Source organism: Copadichromis virginalis, linkage group LG18, assembly GCF_057382275.1.
Source record: "Copadichromis virginalis isolate Kocher_CV1m ecotype Utaka linkage group LG18, C_Virginalis_male_GT1.1, whole genome shotgun sequence".
Lineage (NCBI taxonomy): Eukaryota > Metazoa > Chordata > Actinopteri > Cichliformes > Cichlidae > Copadichromis > Copadichromis virginalis.
Window position 1 is genome coordinate 5,624,544 of NC_140635.1, and position 18,817 is coordinate 5,643,360.

General features: G+C 41.4%; 1 protein-coding gene across 5 annotated transcripts in view; it reads left to right on the top strand.

Annotated features, from left to right (window-relative positions):
- The window catches only part of LOC146687076 (disco-interacting protein 2 homolog C), a 208,411-nt gene that overhangs the window by 109,796 nt on the left and 79,798 nt on the right, over positions 1-18,817 (top strand). For all 5 annotated transcript variants that reach the window (XM_085439203.1, XM_085439204.1, XM_085439205.1 and 2 more), the window contains exons 2-4: positions 6,144-6,215; positions 12,692-12,802; positions 17,805-17,930. In XM_085439203.1, coding sequence (XP_085295329.1) covers positions 6,144-6,215; positions 12,692-12,802; positions 17,805-17,930 — 309 coding nt within the window. The remainder of the gene's footprint in view (positions 1-6,143; positions 6,216-12,691; positions 12,803-17,804; positions 17,931-18,817) is intronic.

The window sequence follows — 18,817 nt, forward strand, 5'->3', positions numbered from 1 at the left end:
CGATTGTTGTGTGGAAACAGGAAAGGGCCAAACACAAACTGTTGAGACTAAGCTGCAAGAACACATTGTCTGAAATATAACTGCACGCTGCAGCTTTAAGATTTCCTTCAACTGGAACTGAAAGACCACCTCAGAGTGAAACTGTCCAGAGTGCTGTGTTTAAAGAAGTCACGGCAAACTCCGCGGTGAGCGCGAGGTCCGTGTCAGACTCTATCACACAGATTTTTACACGTAGTGGAACATGCTAGCCCATCAGTTGCTATGGTGACTTCCGTGGCACCCACACTGTGATTTATACATCGACCACTCAAAGTGCTTGACATCAAGGTCGGGGTTAAGAGCGTGCCAGTCTGATGTCTAGCGGGGAGTCGGGGAGGGCGCTTCCAGCAGTATGTAAATATCTGAGTGTCAATAATTCATAGGCAGCTTATAGTGAGGTTTTACGGCTGTCATCATGCTGCTCCATGCATATTTCAAAACACTGAAGCACTCAGACACAAACACAGGACTGTAGCTGGATTTGTCCCTCGCATGGGGCTGAAACATTGGAAACAAAAGGCCTGCTGTGTGGTCCAACAGTGCTTTCTACCACAGCCTGGTGATAAGGGTGACAACTGTGTAAACGGTACACATTTATGATTAAAGGACTAGATGCAAATTAAGTGATACCAGGTGCTCTTAGCTGTGTCCTTTAATTGGTTTAGTTTTCCTCTGTTACCTTTGCTCTGGCTGGAGGGTAGAGAAGCAAACTTGTGGTAGAAAAGTTTGATTCCCAGACTTTCATTTTCCCTTAGATGATTCTGGGCCATGGGTGCTGTTTGGCAAGAGGTAGCATTAATAATAATGACAGTAATAATGCTAGTATAAATGTGCAGATCCAGACTGACCATGCACAGAAGCTGTTACTGTGTTTATGTGTATTTGGCCTTTGTTTAGTTCATACAGCCAGTTTTTAAAACGGTTACCATGTAAAATCATTTTAATTCCATTGATCAGTCGTCATCATGTCTGTGCTAACTGTTCAATGCGCTGCTCGTGCTGAGCCGTCCTCTGCTCTTGGTGCTTTAGGCGTCTTGAATGTGTAAAGAAGCTGCAGGCTGAAGTACTCGCCCTCTAACATGACGCTGTGCTTTCTGATTGGAGGTAGAGCGCCTTGTGGTCATAAACATTTCCAGAGATGTGTTCTGCAAAACTGTGGAGGTTTCTTTTTCAGATATGGTTTTGGTTTCCAGAGCTCTAATTCTGTTGTTCATTTTTCACATCATCATTAAAGAAAAGCAATAAATCAGCAAATTCATAAAATCTGGATTTTTCTTTTTTGATTGTCCAGTTTATTGTTTTGGTTTTTAATGAACTGAAGGATTGATTGCTTCTTTCTCGTCTGTGTTTAGCCTTTTAGATTTTTGACTCACTCGAGCTAAATGTGAAGCTCTTTGTGTCTGTTTGTGTTTGGAGACAGTTTAAGCTCTCGGGGCTTACACCACCTCACTCTGACCTGTGAAAACATCACCCTAAATCCATTTTGTTCTAACTGAAATAGACAGACAGTGAGACGGAGGGAAGAAGTTACAGAATAGCAGAGCCTGAGTCATCCTTCCTTCCCCTGTGCCTATTTAAAGATCCTCATCCCTCCATCCTCATCATCTGCTTCTTTATTCCTCACCCCAGTCTGAGAAAGGAGGAGGACCTCTCATTCGCTTTTGATCTTGCTTTGGAAGTTTCTGTTTCAGTTTGTCATACGAGTATAACTCTCATCAAGTCAAACGCCTAAGATCGAGGGAGAGGCTAGAAATAATCCTCCAGCTTAGATGAACTTAATTGGAAGAGAAAATATGGCAAAATATCAACTTATTAACTGAAACTGTTGTAAACACAGTTTGAGTGTGTGCCCTGACCTTTGACCTGCTCTGTATACTGTACTTGCATGCACAGGTTTCCTGCACGAGCACTAGCTTGCAGAAAAATAACTTTAATCCTCACAAAATCAGTAACATAGTTTCAGAGTAATATGATACTTGACTCTAAATTCAGTGTGTTTTGGTGCTGAACAGCACCAACTGCTGGTTGAGGATGAGCATAGTTTCTTGTGTTTTATGGTGTTTTATAGACTTCATGACAAAAACTTATCTCATTATTACTACCTGTCCTTTTTAATCCTTGGTGTCTCATCTTTTTCATTTCTGACCTACTTTAAAAAGGCTCAGAGAGGTGAAAAAATTCTGTATTTCCCCGGAAAACTGAGTCACAGCAGCCATTATAACTCTGTGAAAACTTTTTATTTTATTGTTGTAATCAAAAGAATCACATTCAGCTTCTTTCACAGGCACATTTTAGTGTCTCAGCTGTGTTCATAAGCAAAAGTACGTGTTTTATTATGAGGCTTATGACTGTTTTTTATGTGTGTATGGTTTGTATCTATTTTATTTAATATGTTCCTGCTTGTTATTCATCACTGGGCTTGGTTTCAAATCCAACGTTGTCTTCACAGATTTTTTTTTGATGTGGTTTGTTATACGTTTAGGAAAAAGCGTGAGTATTCCAACCCGTCACTTCCTTCTTGACTAAAACGGCGCTGGCAGCAATGGCGGCCCCTTCCTGGGCATGATCCTAAAAGCCTGGCACGTCTTTCTTGTTTTCCGCGTGTAAACCTGCAGTAACGTGGAAAGTTGCATGAATGCACTGTTTATACAAAACCTGATTGCATTAGACAGCATTTATCTTGCGGTAGTTTAATATACAGCCACAGTGTGTTTGACTCTGTGCCTGACAGAGTGACTGACAGGCTGGATGATTTTTAACACAGAGCTGACTGACATGTTCATTTCACTCGGTCTCCGCTTTGCTGATAAAACTCCAATTAAATCAAGAACATGCTAACTGAGTGTTTGTGTGTCACCTCCTCAACAAGTCAATATCTAAAAGACAAGGTCAGACCTCCTCTGTTTACCCACATGTCTTCACCTCCCTCAGTGTATTTTCCAGTTCCTCTCTCTCAGCAGGGTAGTTGGATCCCCTGCCAGAGATGATAATTATTGCCATGTGCCTTCATGCTACTGAAATCTCTCTCACACACACATACATTGTGCTGACACCATCGCAGATGACGTCTGTGCCCACAGCCGGTTTCTTGATCCCAGCCAGTTACTCACATGTTTGTGCGTTTAAGAAGGATTTGTCAAGTCAGCCACACAAACCGCTTTTTCTGTGTTCGACAAATCCTCTGCAGGTTTAGCGTCACTCAGGTCTGCTTCGTGCGTCGCTCGCTGCTTGGGAAGCACACTCACCCGATTTTTTTTTTTTTTAAATTATAAATTTTTACTCAGACATCCTCCAGGCAGAGCAATCCTGAAATTGCTCCGCAGCTGATCATTCGGCAGCTACAGTCGTCACAGAAATTCAGAATATGTAAATAGCAGAGCATTTAGTCTGCACGAAGAATGTTTGGTATTTTTAGAGTCCTGCATTTAAAGCAGGGACTGTGACTTTTCTACCCTGATTGGTTTAAAAGAGTGGATGTTCATACTAAACAGTCAAAAAGAGTGAGAATCTCAGCTTCACACTGCTTTAAACGGCCAGTTTGAGTTTTTTCCCCTCGGTGCACCCGTGGCTCAGAAAGTATGGGGGGGTCATCCAGTCCCACCGTGACATCCACTCACTGATGTGAGAACCACTGGCTCTGCATCATATCACTGCGAGCAGATGTGTTCATTTGATGTGAGCACAGAAGCCCCACCCACTCGCTGTTCAAACCTTCTGCTTGTGAGTGTTAGCCAATCAGGGGTTCACCAGGGCCCAGTATCGGACAAATGCGGATTATTTTGGACTGTGATTCTCATACAGCTGCTGTAGTGGAGCCCAAATGTAACAAAATATGGAGATGGGTGTAATTATTTTTGTTATCGTGCCTTAGAAAACATGTCAGAATCAGAATCAGAATCAGAATACTTTATTGATCCCTGGGGGAAATTATTTTTTGTTACAGTGCTCCATTTTAAACCAACATTAAGACAAGACAGACAATACGCTAACTAAGAATAGTACAATATATACATATATATACATACATACATGTGTTCTGTGACCTGCTTTCTAAAACCACGAAGCACATTGAACATGAGCATTTAATTAACAAAAAGCCACACACTGTAAGAAGTGTGTAACATCACCGAGACAAACTTGCTTGTCAAACACTGCTGCGATGCTCCTTTTTTATATCCCACAGAATGTACAAACGGTACGCGCACAAGTTTGTTGTGGAAGTTCATCCTGAATCTATTCTCCAGCCCTTCCGGTCCTCTCCGTCCTCTTTGCTCCGAACATGTTGAATCCAAATGTCCCTGCAACTGCACACACAGACCTAACTGGAAAATTCCTCTGAAGTCTGCAAGCACCAAAAACTGTCTGGACCTACAATTCATCAAGTCACGTGGACTCTGCAGACTCGTAGAGAGCCTGCTTGTCATGCATAAAGCAAATATTTTAATTAGACGTTTGCATCCCGTAAAAACATTTTATCATATTTTAAGTTGATTCACCTCAGGCAAACACATGCATTTTTCATCCACTTGCTATTTTGCTTGTATAACATGGCTTCTTGCAGACTAGTGGAAAGAAAATCTCCAAAATACACATTTAGGTTTTATTTCACTGAATTTTGTTGCTTGTTTCTACACGTTTGATAGATACTGCTTCATTTTCAATATTGAACATAATATTTCAGAAAACTAACAAGACAACAAAATCGTTTTTCTTGTAAAAGTTATCAACTAGTAAGCTTGATTCAGAACCGGATTTACAAAGTCTTTTATCCCAAACAGCGCGATGGAAACCGACTCTTTCTGGCTGTTGACATAGTTTTTTGTTTATAGGGTAAAACCGTTTGATTCTAATATGTCAGCTAAATGAAATCTTCAGGTTTTTGTAAATTAGCACATATTCAGTGCATATTTAAAACTGATGCTTAAGAAAATGGAAACAAATATCAAAAACAATATAAAGAACATCAGCTGGCCTCAGCTCCCATAGACGCACATCCAAGTGTCTCCACCAAATACATTTATACAATAATGACTTGTTGGCTCATTGACTCTCCCTCAGTCACTACCATTCAGCATTTCACAAACTACAAAACCTCCTCAGACTCTCCAGCTTTCATACTGTAACTTTATTTGAAATAGAGTAGAATTAGAAATAGAATAAAGACTATATTGTATTTACTGTTTATCAGTGTATATATAATATATTTACCTCTATATAAATATTAATATAAATGCATATTGTAATCTGGGGCCCGTGTTGGTTCTTAAAACTCTAATTCCCATAATCCTTCACTCTGTGGCTTTCTGCCTTTCTCTGAAATTGTTACTTTGTTTTTTCCAGCTACATTTACTTGGAGTATAATTAGGGGTGGGGTCACACTCATTTGGTCTGTTGTGTGTTTATACTCAGCAGTCGCATATTTACTTTGCAGTGATTCACCCCCAAATTTTCTGGCTCTCTCTTCTTAACTTTCTTTTGAAATGCACCAGCCCCTCCCCTCCTGGTGATCTGACAGTCCCCGGAGGTTAAAACCCAATGCTGGGAATCGTTTATAAAAGCGCTATTGGATTCAGATGTGCTTTGTGCTGCGTGGAAATCTGCTGATGGTACCGTAGCGAGGTTTGATTTATCGCTCGGGGAGATCGGTCAGCAAGCTTTGAGGTGGTTTGTCGCACTGTGAAAGGTGAATCAGCTGCACCTGCAGTGCTTTGAGTTCCTCATTTATGCACATTCACATTCATTCAAACAGAATCATCTGGTCGTAAGCAAGCGATAAGCATACCGTGATCTCTATAAATGCTGTAGTACCTTAAATTGTTTTGCTTTTTCAGGGGAAATGTATTCAGTTCATTGCAGTCTTATTGTTAATTTGTCATTGTTTTTTTAAATTATGCTTGTAGGAGCTGGAACAGTGAACATTTATCTAAAAAAACATAAAAACCTGCATGCCCAGTGCAGCTTTAATGATCTCTGAATCTTGAAGTAAAGTTTAGAAAACATTGATCATCCATGTTTTACTTAACACTGACTTTGGCTCTCTCGCTGGGTATTGCTGTATGAGAATAAGGAAAGTAAAATTTGCTCTGTCTTTCTCTCTATGGCAGGTGACATCACACAGAAGGGCTATGAGAAGAAGCGATCCAAGCTGATTGGAGCCTACTTACCTCAAGCACCAGGTAAAGCAGGCTGTTCTTTAAAGCTTCATCCTGCCCTTTTAACTGAACTGCTCACTCACACACACTGTGCTGTTTTAAACTATAGTAGCTTTGCATGATTCACAGTTCAAAATAATCCTTATTTATTAGTCCAGCTGTTCTGATTGGCTGCTCCTCATAAACAGAATATTTGAATAGCTAGTGGGCGGGGCTTCTGTGCTCACAGCCAGAGCTTTGTCTGAGATGATGATAGCTGGTATCGTTCAGAGGCAAGGCGAGAAAAACTTGTCTGAAACTGAGTGTTTAGATTAATCTTGAGCCTAACCTTCAAGGATTACTTGTACGTACACTGACCTCATTATTTGATACCCCGACCATGTTGTTCTCTCTCCCAGTCTCACACAAACACAGCAGCGTAAAAGAGAGGGCGATAACAGACACAATTTAATGATGTATAAACATTTGGGGAGTGAAAAGAGACCAGTGGAGAAGAAATACAAGCAACAGCAGCATAACTGAAGGATGGTCCAAGGTCAGCAGCCCTCACTGTAAGCTTTATTAAAAAGGAAAGTTTGGAGTGTAATCCTAAAACTAGAGAGCGTGTCTGTCTCCCGAATCCAAACTAGGAGCTGGTTTTGCAGGAGGGGGGAGCCCGATAGCTGAAGGCTCAGCCTCTCATTAATAACAGCTCCCAGTAATAGCTTTTGTAGAGCCAGTGTGTCTGCTGGTCTCCAGTGACACTTCAGTCTCTTAAAATGTTGTGCATGTCTGAGAGTGTCCGGGTCTTCCCATTTGATCAGCGTGGATGAGGGCCGACCTTCCAATAAAGCAGTGACAGCTTTTCCACGATGGATCCATCGTTGTGGGTTCTTTTGATTCTGTCCTTTCAGACTGCACTCAGGCGAGTGAAGCGCACACATCTCAGCTACTCTGTGTGCACGTTTAGACATCTTTGTGAGGACACAAAATTGTCATGCTACTATACTTGTGGGGACCAACAGTCACTGATGGGGACAAAACGCCCGTTCCCACGAGTTTGAGGCTCAGTTACAGTTAGGTTATGGTTTAGGCTGAGGGGTAGGATTATTGATGGTTAGGGTAAGATGTCCTCACTAAGATATGAAAACGAGTGTGTGTGTGTGCATCATGAAACCTTCTTTTGTCTTTGGCTGAATACGGCACTTTTTTCTCTCCTTGTCGATGTTTAACAGGACACACAGTAAATCCCATTTTGGGCAGCTTTGTCATCACAGAGATTTTCACAAGTAAGGCAGAGCTGATCGTGCCTTTGTTTTGTTGAAGGTCCTCGTAAGAAGATACACATTTAAATTTATTTCAGTGTTTCGTCTAACAGACTGATAGTAGGGGTTTGTTTTCTTTTGAAAGAAGTCAGAATGACTGTGAAGGATGGGACTGAAGTGAAAACCAGCAGACACACTGGCTCTGCCAAAGCTATAACTAGTAGATACTGGTGTGTGTGTGTGTGTGTGTGTGTGTGTGTGAGAGAGAGAACAAGCATATGTACTCATAGGCAAGGAGAATGGCAGGAAGTGCATTATGGGATGGAATGAGGAGTGTGGGATGGAGAGAATGTGTGGTATTCACATCCAGACCCAGCGGGGGGTCGTCCCCAGTTCTCTGGGAGGGGGGCAGATGACACACACTCCTCCTTGTGTTGCTTGGCCGCTAACACATTCACGTTTAAATCACTTCTAAGAACATTTCACCAACTAACACTGATTTCCTGGAGCCTTACCTGAACTGTAACTACAGTCTCTACCCACCTAACCTTAACCCTAACCTTAACTCTAACCGTAACCTATTGACAAACCAGGTCGGCAGTGAAAGGCATCTGAGTCCATGCAGGATGAGTAATACAAGAACAACCCAGCATGAATCCAGCACTCCTCATTCCTTTCAGTCCTGTAATGTACTCTTCTTGTGCGCACACACACACACACACACACACACACACACACACACACACACACACACAATAACCCCTTTTTCCCATTTTTCAGACCCTCTCTTGAACACACTTAACAACACAATACTCCTTTTCTCCTTCTGTAACAAGCACACACACCAGCACAGTTTCCTTCCCCGTGGTGTATTTCAGCTTTAATCCGCACTGCTTTGTATGGAGTCAGGGTGATATAGTTTGATTCTCCTTTTCCCTCCAGTACTGAGAATTTACCACTTTGATGTCATTACATTCAGCCAAAATAGAAAAAATAGAAAATGAAAAACTTTCCTTCTCTTGCATTTACTTTAAGTGAACTCTAGTGTACAGCTGTAGACTCAGAGCACTGATTTGGGGTCAGTAAGATAACTTCTAGGGTTTTTTAAAAAGAAATTTGAAACATAAACTGTCTTCAAGGATTAATTTCACCAGCCAATAAAAAACTATTTTTAAACCCATGATGATTTGAATCAATCATTATTAGAATTTCCAATTTGATTACTTGAAAGTACTTGTAAATGTGGATTTTGGTAAAATTCTAGGATACTTAAACTAAACTGTCGGCTGGCTTGTTACTGTGCACAGAATACTTTTAGACCAAGGTGTTCATGGTCCATTTCCAAATCTCAACTATATAAAAGTTACTCAGCTCATCTCTAACAGAGGGCCTAAAACCTCTGTGGAAAAGATAATAATAATAATGTGATAATGGTTATTTATAAAGCCGGTTTTGACTATAACCACAGACCTTGGTAGGAACAGTACTGTAAACTGATAAATGTAGCTTAAAGCTCAATTAGATTAGAGTTAAACACCAGTCTCCAGCTGCATCTTACTCTAACTTGGAAAGACGAGGCCACGACCTCTGCAGCGACCAGGCCTAAGTAAACCGAGTGTGGACCCATTTTCCAGCTGCTTCAAATTGGTGTTTTAAACATTTTCCCCGTATAATAGCTAGTTTGTCCCAGTCGCAAGCCTTTTCCAAGTCTACAAAGCACCGTCGAAATGGTTGGGCAAACTTTCATGAGACTTCTGTGGTTCTTTGAACAAATGAATAACTTGTTTGGCCCTTTCATGGCCCAGATTATAAAATGTCCTTATGTTTGTTTGAGCTAGCAACAGAAGTTTCTGTCGACTTTTGCCAGAGTTGTAAGAATTCCCCCGAGTTCTCCAAAACATTTTCCTTCACATGATGACTACGGTTAGAGTTTCTAAAAATAGCTGCGGTTACATGCCAACAAGTCTTCTCCTGTTTCATGACTTGGCAAACTGACCTGCTTTTACAAGCCTGTATATTCACGTTTATCACATCATCACACTCTTTGTGATTATCTACAGGTATATACTGATTGCCTATCAGCCACTATGCTCTGTGACTATTTAGGCATATGACTATTGGTGCTTACACACCACAGTAAACTGATTATCTGTGTCATACCAAGGTTTTTGTCACTGGCATATTGTTTCTGAAAGCAGGATATGTTTATATTTGTGACGGGTAACCGGAATAACTATGAATTACAGTAAAAGCGATGTAAAAATGTACGCATTGTGGAATTCTGGTTAACACCTCAGACCTGAAAAATCAGACTTTACAGGAACTACAAATTGCTTTTTGAACGAAACGAAAGCCTCCAAGTCCTGTCTGCAGTGTTTGGCTTCATATTGTGAGGCGCACCTCCAGCCTCACTATGATATACCTCCCTTGAGGAAACACAGGCTTGTGGAAGCAAGTGCAAGTCTTCAGGAAAACATCTGCTCTCGCCATCAAGAGGTGATGAAGTTGTTCTGTCGCACTGATCAGCACTGCATCTGTTATCTCTGTTCCAAAGACGATCATAAAGGTCATATCAAAGTCTCAGCCGCAGCAGAAAGGGCTGAACGGCAGCGGGATCTGCTGGACGCCACTACCTGGAGGTGGAGAGGAGCGGGAAAGGCGTTTTAGTAGCCGTCTCATACAAGAGTATCAGCAGAACGGGGAGCTTCGCTGAATGCGTGTTTGGGAACAATGACAAGTCTTGGGCTTTAGACTGTTTCAAAAATAGCTACGAATTCAAGTATAACAACATTAGAACCCCGATCCCAGGTACCTGGTCCTCCAGGGTGGGAGTGTACCTGGATCACAGTGCAGGTGTTTTGTCCTTCTACAGTGTCACCGATACCGTAAAACTCCTCCACAAAGTCATGACGAAGTTCACTCAGCCGCTCCGTATCGGACTTTGGCTTTCAGAAGGAGCCGCCGCTGAGCTGTGCAAGCTCAAGTAGGCGGGTCAGGCGCGATCAGGTTTGATGTTTAGCACTTTGGTGTGGGAGCTAGAAAACACCTATCAACTGCAGAGCTCTGATTTCAGAAAACCTGTAACTACTGACAGAGTTGTAACCACTTCTACTTTGTAAACATTGTACGATGCCTCATGAATGTCCTCCTATGTTTACATTTATCTATTCGCATTTGCTGTAATACTTTTAAATACATTTTCTGAGAGGAAATAAAGTAATTTCGTACAAATTTATACATTTGGTGTAATATGAATATTTTCTTTATGTAGTTATTCTGCTGACTTCAATGAATGTATGCACATTCAATATTGTGCATATAGCAAAGGCACAGTTGTGATCTGTCTGTGGTCTATAAAAGTTACTTTCTCACAGCACATTACGGTTGTCAGTCCTTCTGTGTCGTGCTTCAAGCATGCAAAACATTTGTTGCATTAGATGCCAGTAAGGAGAGGGCATTTTCTGTAAGAGCACATTATGTAATTTCCTGAAAGTGAAAAAACCACATATAGTATACTTGGTTTCTTTTTTTAATTATATTGCTTCCTGAGCTTTTTTAAGCGAAAACACCTAAAGAGACACGCATCATGTAACACCACACCCTGCACATAAACAACTGTTTATAAAAGAAAGGATAACAACATACAGTGTATAAATATACATGTGGACTGGTTCTTGTATAGTGCTTTTCTACTCAAACTGAGCACTTCATACTACTTTCCACATTTATATAAACACTTTGTTTTGTGCTTTGCGTGTGTAAGTTCTTTCTATCTAACATTCAAACTCCGATCGAGGCATCAGAAAGCAAACTTGGGGTTATAAGTATCTTTGCAGACAGACTTGAGCAGATGGGGATCGAAGCACCAACCTTCAGATCAGCAGGTGACCTGCTCTGAATCCTGAGTTTCAGTTCGTTTTTGGTTTGCATTTTTGAGCTTTTCCGTTATTGTATATGTAACAGGTTTGGCGTTATAAAACAGCCTGTTGAACAGTTGTATAGCCTGTTTTTAGCAGCCAAATAGACAGCTGTGCAGTCTGTGTGCAGAACGAGTATAAGGAAAGGAAGCAGGACAAAGAGCTAGTTGACTGAATCGGGAGAAAGGGAAATCCATCCTTCTCGGTTCCCCAGAGGAAACAAGAAGGCGAGGTGTTTTCCAGATCTGTCGTTTATCCCTGTGCTTCCTGGTAGTCGTTAATGATTGGCTAATCAACTTTTAGCTTTTCGCCTGAGCAACAGCGGCACTCTGAGCCACACTGAGAGCTCTAATGAAGACAGACGAGGGTAGAAGTATGAAGCTGAGATAGATGGTCATAGATCACCGGCTGTGGATCGGTTGTAGCTGTCAGTAACAGGGTGGTTATTATCATCAGACTTATTGATTGCTGTGTAGGGAGGTTGTTTTCTCTGAGTGAGTGTGTTTGTGCATGCTTAAAGATATGTGTGTGTGCACAAGTGTGAACCAAGACTGATCTGTTGTGTATGTTTTAGATTTAGAAGTTTTAAAATGCTTCTAGTTTTTTCTGATTTCTGATACAGATTTTCTTTAGGAGACTAATAACTGTGTTGTGATAAAATAACTAAAGCCAGTCTTGCTTAAAGTAAGTGTGATGATTTACATCTGAGGACTCTTACTTTTTGAATTACAAATTGTTGTGTCGACTGAGACGACATATTTTGCTTACTGTGCAAAAGTCTTGAGCCACCTGCCATTTCTCGAAAAGAAATGGGAGTAGCGATTTATTGAACTGTGCAAACATTCATGGGAATACAGTATATAAGACAAAATCAGTGTTTTATACAAGGTCAAAGTCAATATTTTTTGACCACTTTTATTCTTCAACACAGCCTGAAATCTTGTAGACAAACCTTCTTTTCCTTTCTTGAAGTAGTCTCCATGAATCGGCCGCTTTCTCTGCTCTGGGGAGGCCAGTCTGTGGCTGATGGTGTTTCATGTGTTCTCGGGTTATGACTATTTTTAAAACAATATTCCAACCACTCATGAATATTTGTTTGTGACCAACAGTGGAGAGAATCACCTTGATAGACTTTTTCATAGCTGACATTTGGGCTGGTGGTAGCAGGTGTAATCAAGTTTATTACCAGGCTTCGATTTGTTAATAGCTGCTTCTCATTAATCCTTGTCAGTCAGCGAGCATGCAAAACACCAGGTGCCTTGAGATCTCTCGCCAAAATGTAATGTGACGATTGTTTATGTCATTAGATACAATTTTAATCAGCATCCCTGTGCCTTAGGAATGGATCCGTCCATGGGCCAGGAGAGGAGAACGCCCGTCACCCCGTCGTCGTCCTCCCGCTACCACCGCCGGCGGTCTTCTGGCTCCAGAGACGAACGTTACCGATCAGGTGAGAGGCAGGTTTTGACCTCTGACCTTGTTGGCATTTAGTTGTGTCCCTGTTATCTTTCAAATATGCCTCATTTTTTCCCCTCACACAGACCAGGTTAATTGAAAAATAGTTATGATGTCATCAATCACAGAGAAATATTTGTTCACGACTGTTAGAGAAGTGAAAGGTAGATTTAAACTGAAGGACTTCCCAGCTTCTTCCAGTAAAGTCGACTGATTATAATTTGGAGTTAAGATAAGATAACCTTTATTAGTCCCACACGTGGGAAATTTGTTTTGTCACAGCAGGAAGTGGACAGTGCAAAAGTTATGAGGCAAAAATTAGAATACAATAAGAATAAATACAGTACACAGCTGTACAGAATAGAATAAAATAAAATACTATATACAGTAGAATAAAATAAATATACAATAAGATAAAAATAGAATACAAATACAAATACTATATACAACTGAGTAAAAATACAACAATGACAGAAAGGATTATTGCACTTAGTGTTATTGCACATGTGTGGATGTGTGTGCTTGATCAGTTAAAGTCTTTATTATGGAGTCTGACAGCAGTGGGGAGGAAAGACCTGCGAAATCTCTCCGTCCCACACCGTGGGTGCCGCAGTCTCCCACTGAAGGAGCTGCTCAGTGCTGTCACAGTCTGCTGCATGGGGTGGGAGATGTTGTCCATCAGGGATGACAGCTTAGCCGCCATTCTCCTGTCACTCACCACCTCCACTGGGTCCAGAGTAGGGCTGCTCGATTATGGCAAAAATGATAATCACGGTTATTTTCACTGAAATTGAGATCACGATTATTTGACGATATTTATTTCGTCCGCCAGAGCTTATATATATATTTTTTTTACATGCTGTAGTGCCATTTGTGGGAGCATTTCACGTTGCTATACATCAATACAACTGTTATAGCCCATATTTTTAAAATGTGTATGTATTAAGTCCATAGTAACTACATTAATTGCAAAAAAGTGCAATAAACTACAAAAAAAAATTGAAAATCGTTTTTGTTTTGTTACATATATTTCTACTTGGAGAAATTTAAGAGGTTTATCCCTCAAAACTTTAAATACAAAAAAGTTGCAAAAAATAGTTTACAACAACAGGAAATTTATTTTGAGTGTCTTCATAGTTTTATTTTGGAGATACAGCAATTTTTATATACTGCAGGAAAAACAAAAAAACAATCCTATGATGCAAATTTGCAAAGAATGTGCATGTGCATCAAAATAAACTATTTCCAGCAGTGCAATTCGAGTTCTAAGGCCTACAAGTAAAAAAACTACATTTTCCGCGAAAATGACGTCACTTGCGATAGTTCGCGTTGACGTCTTTTTCAATGTGGGAAGTGTTATGAACAGCTGATCGGATCGGCAAAGCCTGTTTCTGGAATATTATGTTTTTGTTCCTGCAAGCGCTTTTTATGCAATTTTTGCAAAGCTATATGTGGAAGGAAACCGTGACCTAGGACAAGCTGATGGCATAAGATGTAACTCCTCTGGTTTCATATGGAAAAAAATTTATTGTGCTAGCTTAGCGGTTCAGGTTCTACAGGGATTTTAAAATAGTTATACAAAACGAGCATGCTGCTCTGACCGGCTTTAAAGGGTTAAGAATAACAATGTATTGAATAATGACTTTAAAAAAATAATATAAAACAGTGTGCAAATACTGATAACAGTGCAAATGTTTGCAATATAAGAAATAAATGAAAAATGTGAACTTTGCAGTGTTGCTCTGTGGTGCAGCTACGACACCATAGCAAAGTTTACACACTGTGTCTACTTGATCCACGTCTGACTCCGCGAACCCATAATGTTTCCACACCACTGAAGTTTTTTTTCTTTACCTTTCTTTTCAACCAACGGCAGTCACTCTCCTCTCCAAATAACTTCTGCTTAGCTTTCCGAGCTTCCCTCGGGTCCTCTTAATTGTTGTGACGCGTGTTCGAAATGCAGAGCAGTGCGCTTGATTTGCCACACGGAGCAGCGCGAGAGTAAAGCATGAGGGAGGGGCTAATAATCGGCTCAGTCATTTTTAATGATCGTTGAAAGCCCAGATCGTAATCGTGATTAAAATTCGATTAATTGAGCAGCCCTAGTCCAGAGGGCATCCTAGAACAGAGCTGGCCCTTCGGATCACCCTGTTCAGTCTCTTCCTGTCCCCAGCAGAGATGCTGCCGCCCCAGCAGACCACGCCATAAAAGATAGCAGAAGCCACAACAGAGTCATAGAATTTCTTCAGGAGTGGGCCCTCCACTCCAAACGACCTGAGTCTCTGCAGCAGGTACAGCCTGCTCTGCCCTTTCCTGTAGAGGGCGTCTGAGTTATGAGTCCAGTCCAGTCTGTTGTTCAGATGAACACCAAGGTACCTGTAGCTGTCCACAGCCTCAATGTCCATACCTTGGATGTTCAGTGGTTGCAGTGGAGAATGCTTGTGCCTGCGGAAGTCTACCACCAGCTCCTTGGTTTTACTGGCGTTGATCTGGAGGTAGTTCAGCTGGCACCAGTCCACAAAGTCTTGGGTCAGACCTCTGTACTCCTTGTCGTCCCCATCAGTGATGAGGCCGACTATTGCAGAGTCATCAGAGAACTTCTGCAGGAAGCACTGGGTGGAATTGTGGGAGAAGTCTGCAGTGTAGATGGTGAAGAGGAACGGAGCCAGAACCGTTCCCTGTGGGGCCCCCGTACTGCAGACGACCCTGTCCGACACACAGCCCTGAGTCCTCACATACTGTGGTCGGTCGGTGAGGTAGTCCAAAATCCAGGTAGTGAGGTGATGGTCCACTCCAGAGTTCACCAGCTTGTCCTTTAGAACCGAGGGAAGAATGGTGTTGAAGGCACTGGAGAAATCAAAGAACATGATTCTCACAGTGCTTCCAGCGGTCTCCAGGTGAGCGAGGGAACGATGTAGGAGGTGAATGACGGCATCATCCGCTCCAATGCCAGGCTGGTAGGCAAACTGAAGTGGGTCCAGTGATGAGCTTATTAGACGCCGAAGCTGAGCCAGGACCAACCGCTCCAGGGTCTTCATCAGGTGGGATGTCAGAGCCACCGGCCTGTAGCTGTTGAGGTCCTTGGGGCGTGAAGTCTTTGGCACTGGTACAACACAGGAGGTTTTCCAGAGCTGTGGGACTCTTCCCAACCTCAGGCTCAGGTTGAAGAGGTGCTCCATCAGTTCTTGACTGAATAAATTTAAATATCATTGATGAAATCAGGTTTAATAATTGCTATAACTTAATACTTCATATTACTTCTTTTATGCAAATACATGTACTTGTATTTCAGATCAGGCAAAACTGATTAGTGTTTGGTGGTTTTTGGATAGATTTTGGCCTCTGAAGGTCTTGAAGTATTTTGCTACCAGCTCTGATGACTTTCTCAGACATCAGGAAAACCACATCTTCGTTGATATCTTGAGTCTTCTTGCTACATGCAGAACGAGCTACAACAAATCCAGTGTTTGCTTTACATCTATGCAATGAGCTCCTGACAAATCTTCCACAGCTCTTGTAAGATGCGGTTCAGTTTCGTTCCATCTGGTGTTGACTAAAGATTAATACAGGATTAACTCAGGATTTCAATCTTTTCAGTGGCGTCTTATTCAAAAGTAATTTGTAGGAATTTGTTCTACTGACATCAAGCGATGGTAATACAGATAGACAGGAAACCAATAAGAAAAGAAACAATGTGGTGTTGTAAAGCTTGAATTCCTTGACAGGTGGTGGAACTGGGCTTACTTTATTATTATGTCCCTACAAGCTGTTGGAGAATTGAAGCTATTAAAGTTTGATCTGATGCATAATAAATCCTGACAAAACCCGTTTAACCCAGTGAACTGAAAAAGAAGAGCCATGTGAGCACCTTTAAATGCCACATGCTCGCTTTCACACACTGCACAGTCACACTCAGTCAACCGGGAGACAATAAATGTGCACTTGAGATTTAAATTACCTCTGTTCCCCTTATATAAGCACATCCACAAGCCAAACAACCGGACGTCTGTGAGCCCCGTTCGTTCTGACTAATGTCTTAATATGTCACTATCGGGCCAAACGCCCGTTTGCTCTGTGTCGGCGTTTGTGGCGTTTGCCTTTTTTTGGCAGTGGGCACCATTCAAACAAACCCAGCTGTGACTCTGTATGCAGCACTCTATCTCACTCTTAAAAACACCAATTTACGAAACATCTTCGCCGACACGCCCTGCACCTAATCCAGTCAGAAACCACAGGGCCTCATGGGAGCTGCTGTCAGGCTGGGAATGTTTGTGCACGTAAACTGAATGAGAATAAATGGGAACATGGTGCTCGTTGTAAAGAGAACCGTGCAGCAGAAACACAGAGGATAGTCCTGCTCTTGTTTGCTGCTCTGTCTCTGTGTGCTGCTGCTGCAGGGTGGACTCCATCTAATTTGTATGTTTGCACTGGACATCAGAGCTCTTAGTGCATGCATGATAACATATGATGCATAGTTAAACCTTTTTTAAATGTGATATTATGTAACTAAATATTATAGAATGCTTTTTTTAAGGAACTTAAATGCTAATAAGGGGTAAATTTAGCCTGTTGCTACAGTTACACATAATAATACATATATAATATATGTATTAATTCATCCTCTCCCAGTTACATCAGTCGGCTGCTCTCCAGCCCTGATGTTTGACGGTACGTTGGTCTAGGAGTAGTTTGGGGGAAAAAATATATAGTGTATAGCTTTTAAATTCACAATTCTCACTTTGTATTATACAGAAGCATTAAATGCTGGGGGAAACCAGTAACCTCTTATTTTGGATAACCAAATCTTAAGCACCCTTTGAGTATCTGCAGAGTAATTTTCATTTGTGCCGACAAAAAGGAATTCAACAGCTAACACTGAGTTAGCTCACTGAAGTGTAGTTTTAAAAAACATCTCTGATTATGTGATTATTCATTATATCACTGTGAATGAGAAGGATCTAACAGAGACTTTTTATATGTCCTGCATATGTTTCCAGATGTGCACACGGAGGCGGTGCAGGCAGCCCTGGCAAAGCACAAAGAAAGAAAGATGGCGGTGCCGATGCCTTCGAAGAGGCGGTCGCTTGTGGTCCAGAGCTCCATGGACGCCTACACACCACCAGGTAAAGGACACACTAAACTTTCACATTTGAAGCCAATGAACGAAAATGATCATTTTAATAATTAGTTTTCATTGCCTGATCCTGACTGTGTGCATATTGTGAATGAATTCTGACAATACCAGGAGTTCAGCTGGTTTTTCAATAATACCAACTAATGAAAAGAACCAAACGAAGCTCAAACAGCAGGAGCTGTGTCCTTGTGAGGCTCAAACTCTCAGGAGAAAACAGAAAGAAATCTTTGTGTACTATTGATATAAAAAAAAAAGTTTATTTTTACTCTACCAATACTGAGGCAGAAACGGTACACTTTGTTTGGTTGTAAGTACTAATGGAAAAGTTAATATACTAGATAAAGGATGGAAGATGGAGCTGCCAGGCAGGAGGAAAAGAGGAAGGCTTCAGAGGAGGTACATGGATGTAGAGAAGGACATGCAGAGGAGGGTGTTAGGGATATGGCAGATGAGTCGATGTGGTTACTCCTGAAGGGAGCAGCTGAAAGAAGAAGAAACTTCATCTAAAAGATCAGGAAGTTTTGATGTGTTGTGTTTAAACACGGGGCAAGGTCAGTTTCTGACATGTTGGTGGCACCGCAGGAAATATAGTTGGTAAGATTTATCCTCCATCACTACAGAATATCAGCAAAAAATTGATCAAAATCAAAGTCAGTAATGTTTTTCACAAAGAGACAGAATGTAAATATCTATAGATGCTATCTCATATATTCAGTGGCTTCATGTTTATTCTGGCTCTGTCTCTCTGCAGAAGAGGCTGTTTTTTGCCGTTTCTATCTTCTGTAAGTTACGCTGGTTTTCTCAGAAGGTGTCTCCTTTAGGCCTGAAATGAAAAGCCCGTGAAATGTCACGTTATAGCCCGCCATCTGTCACATC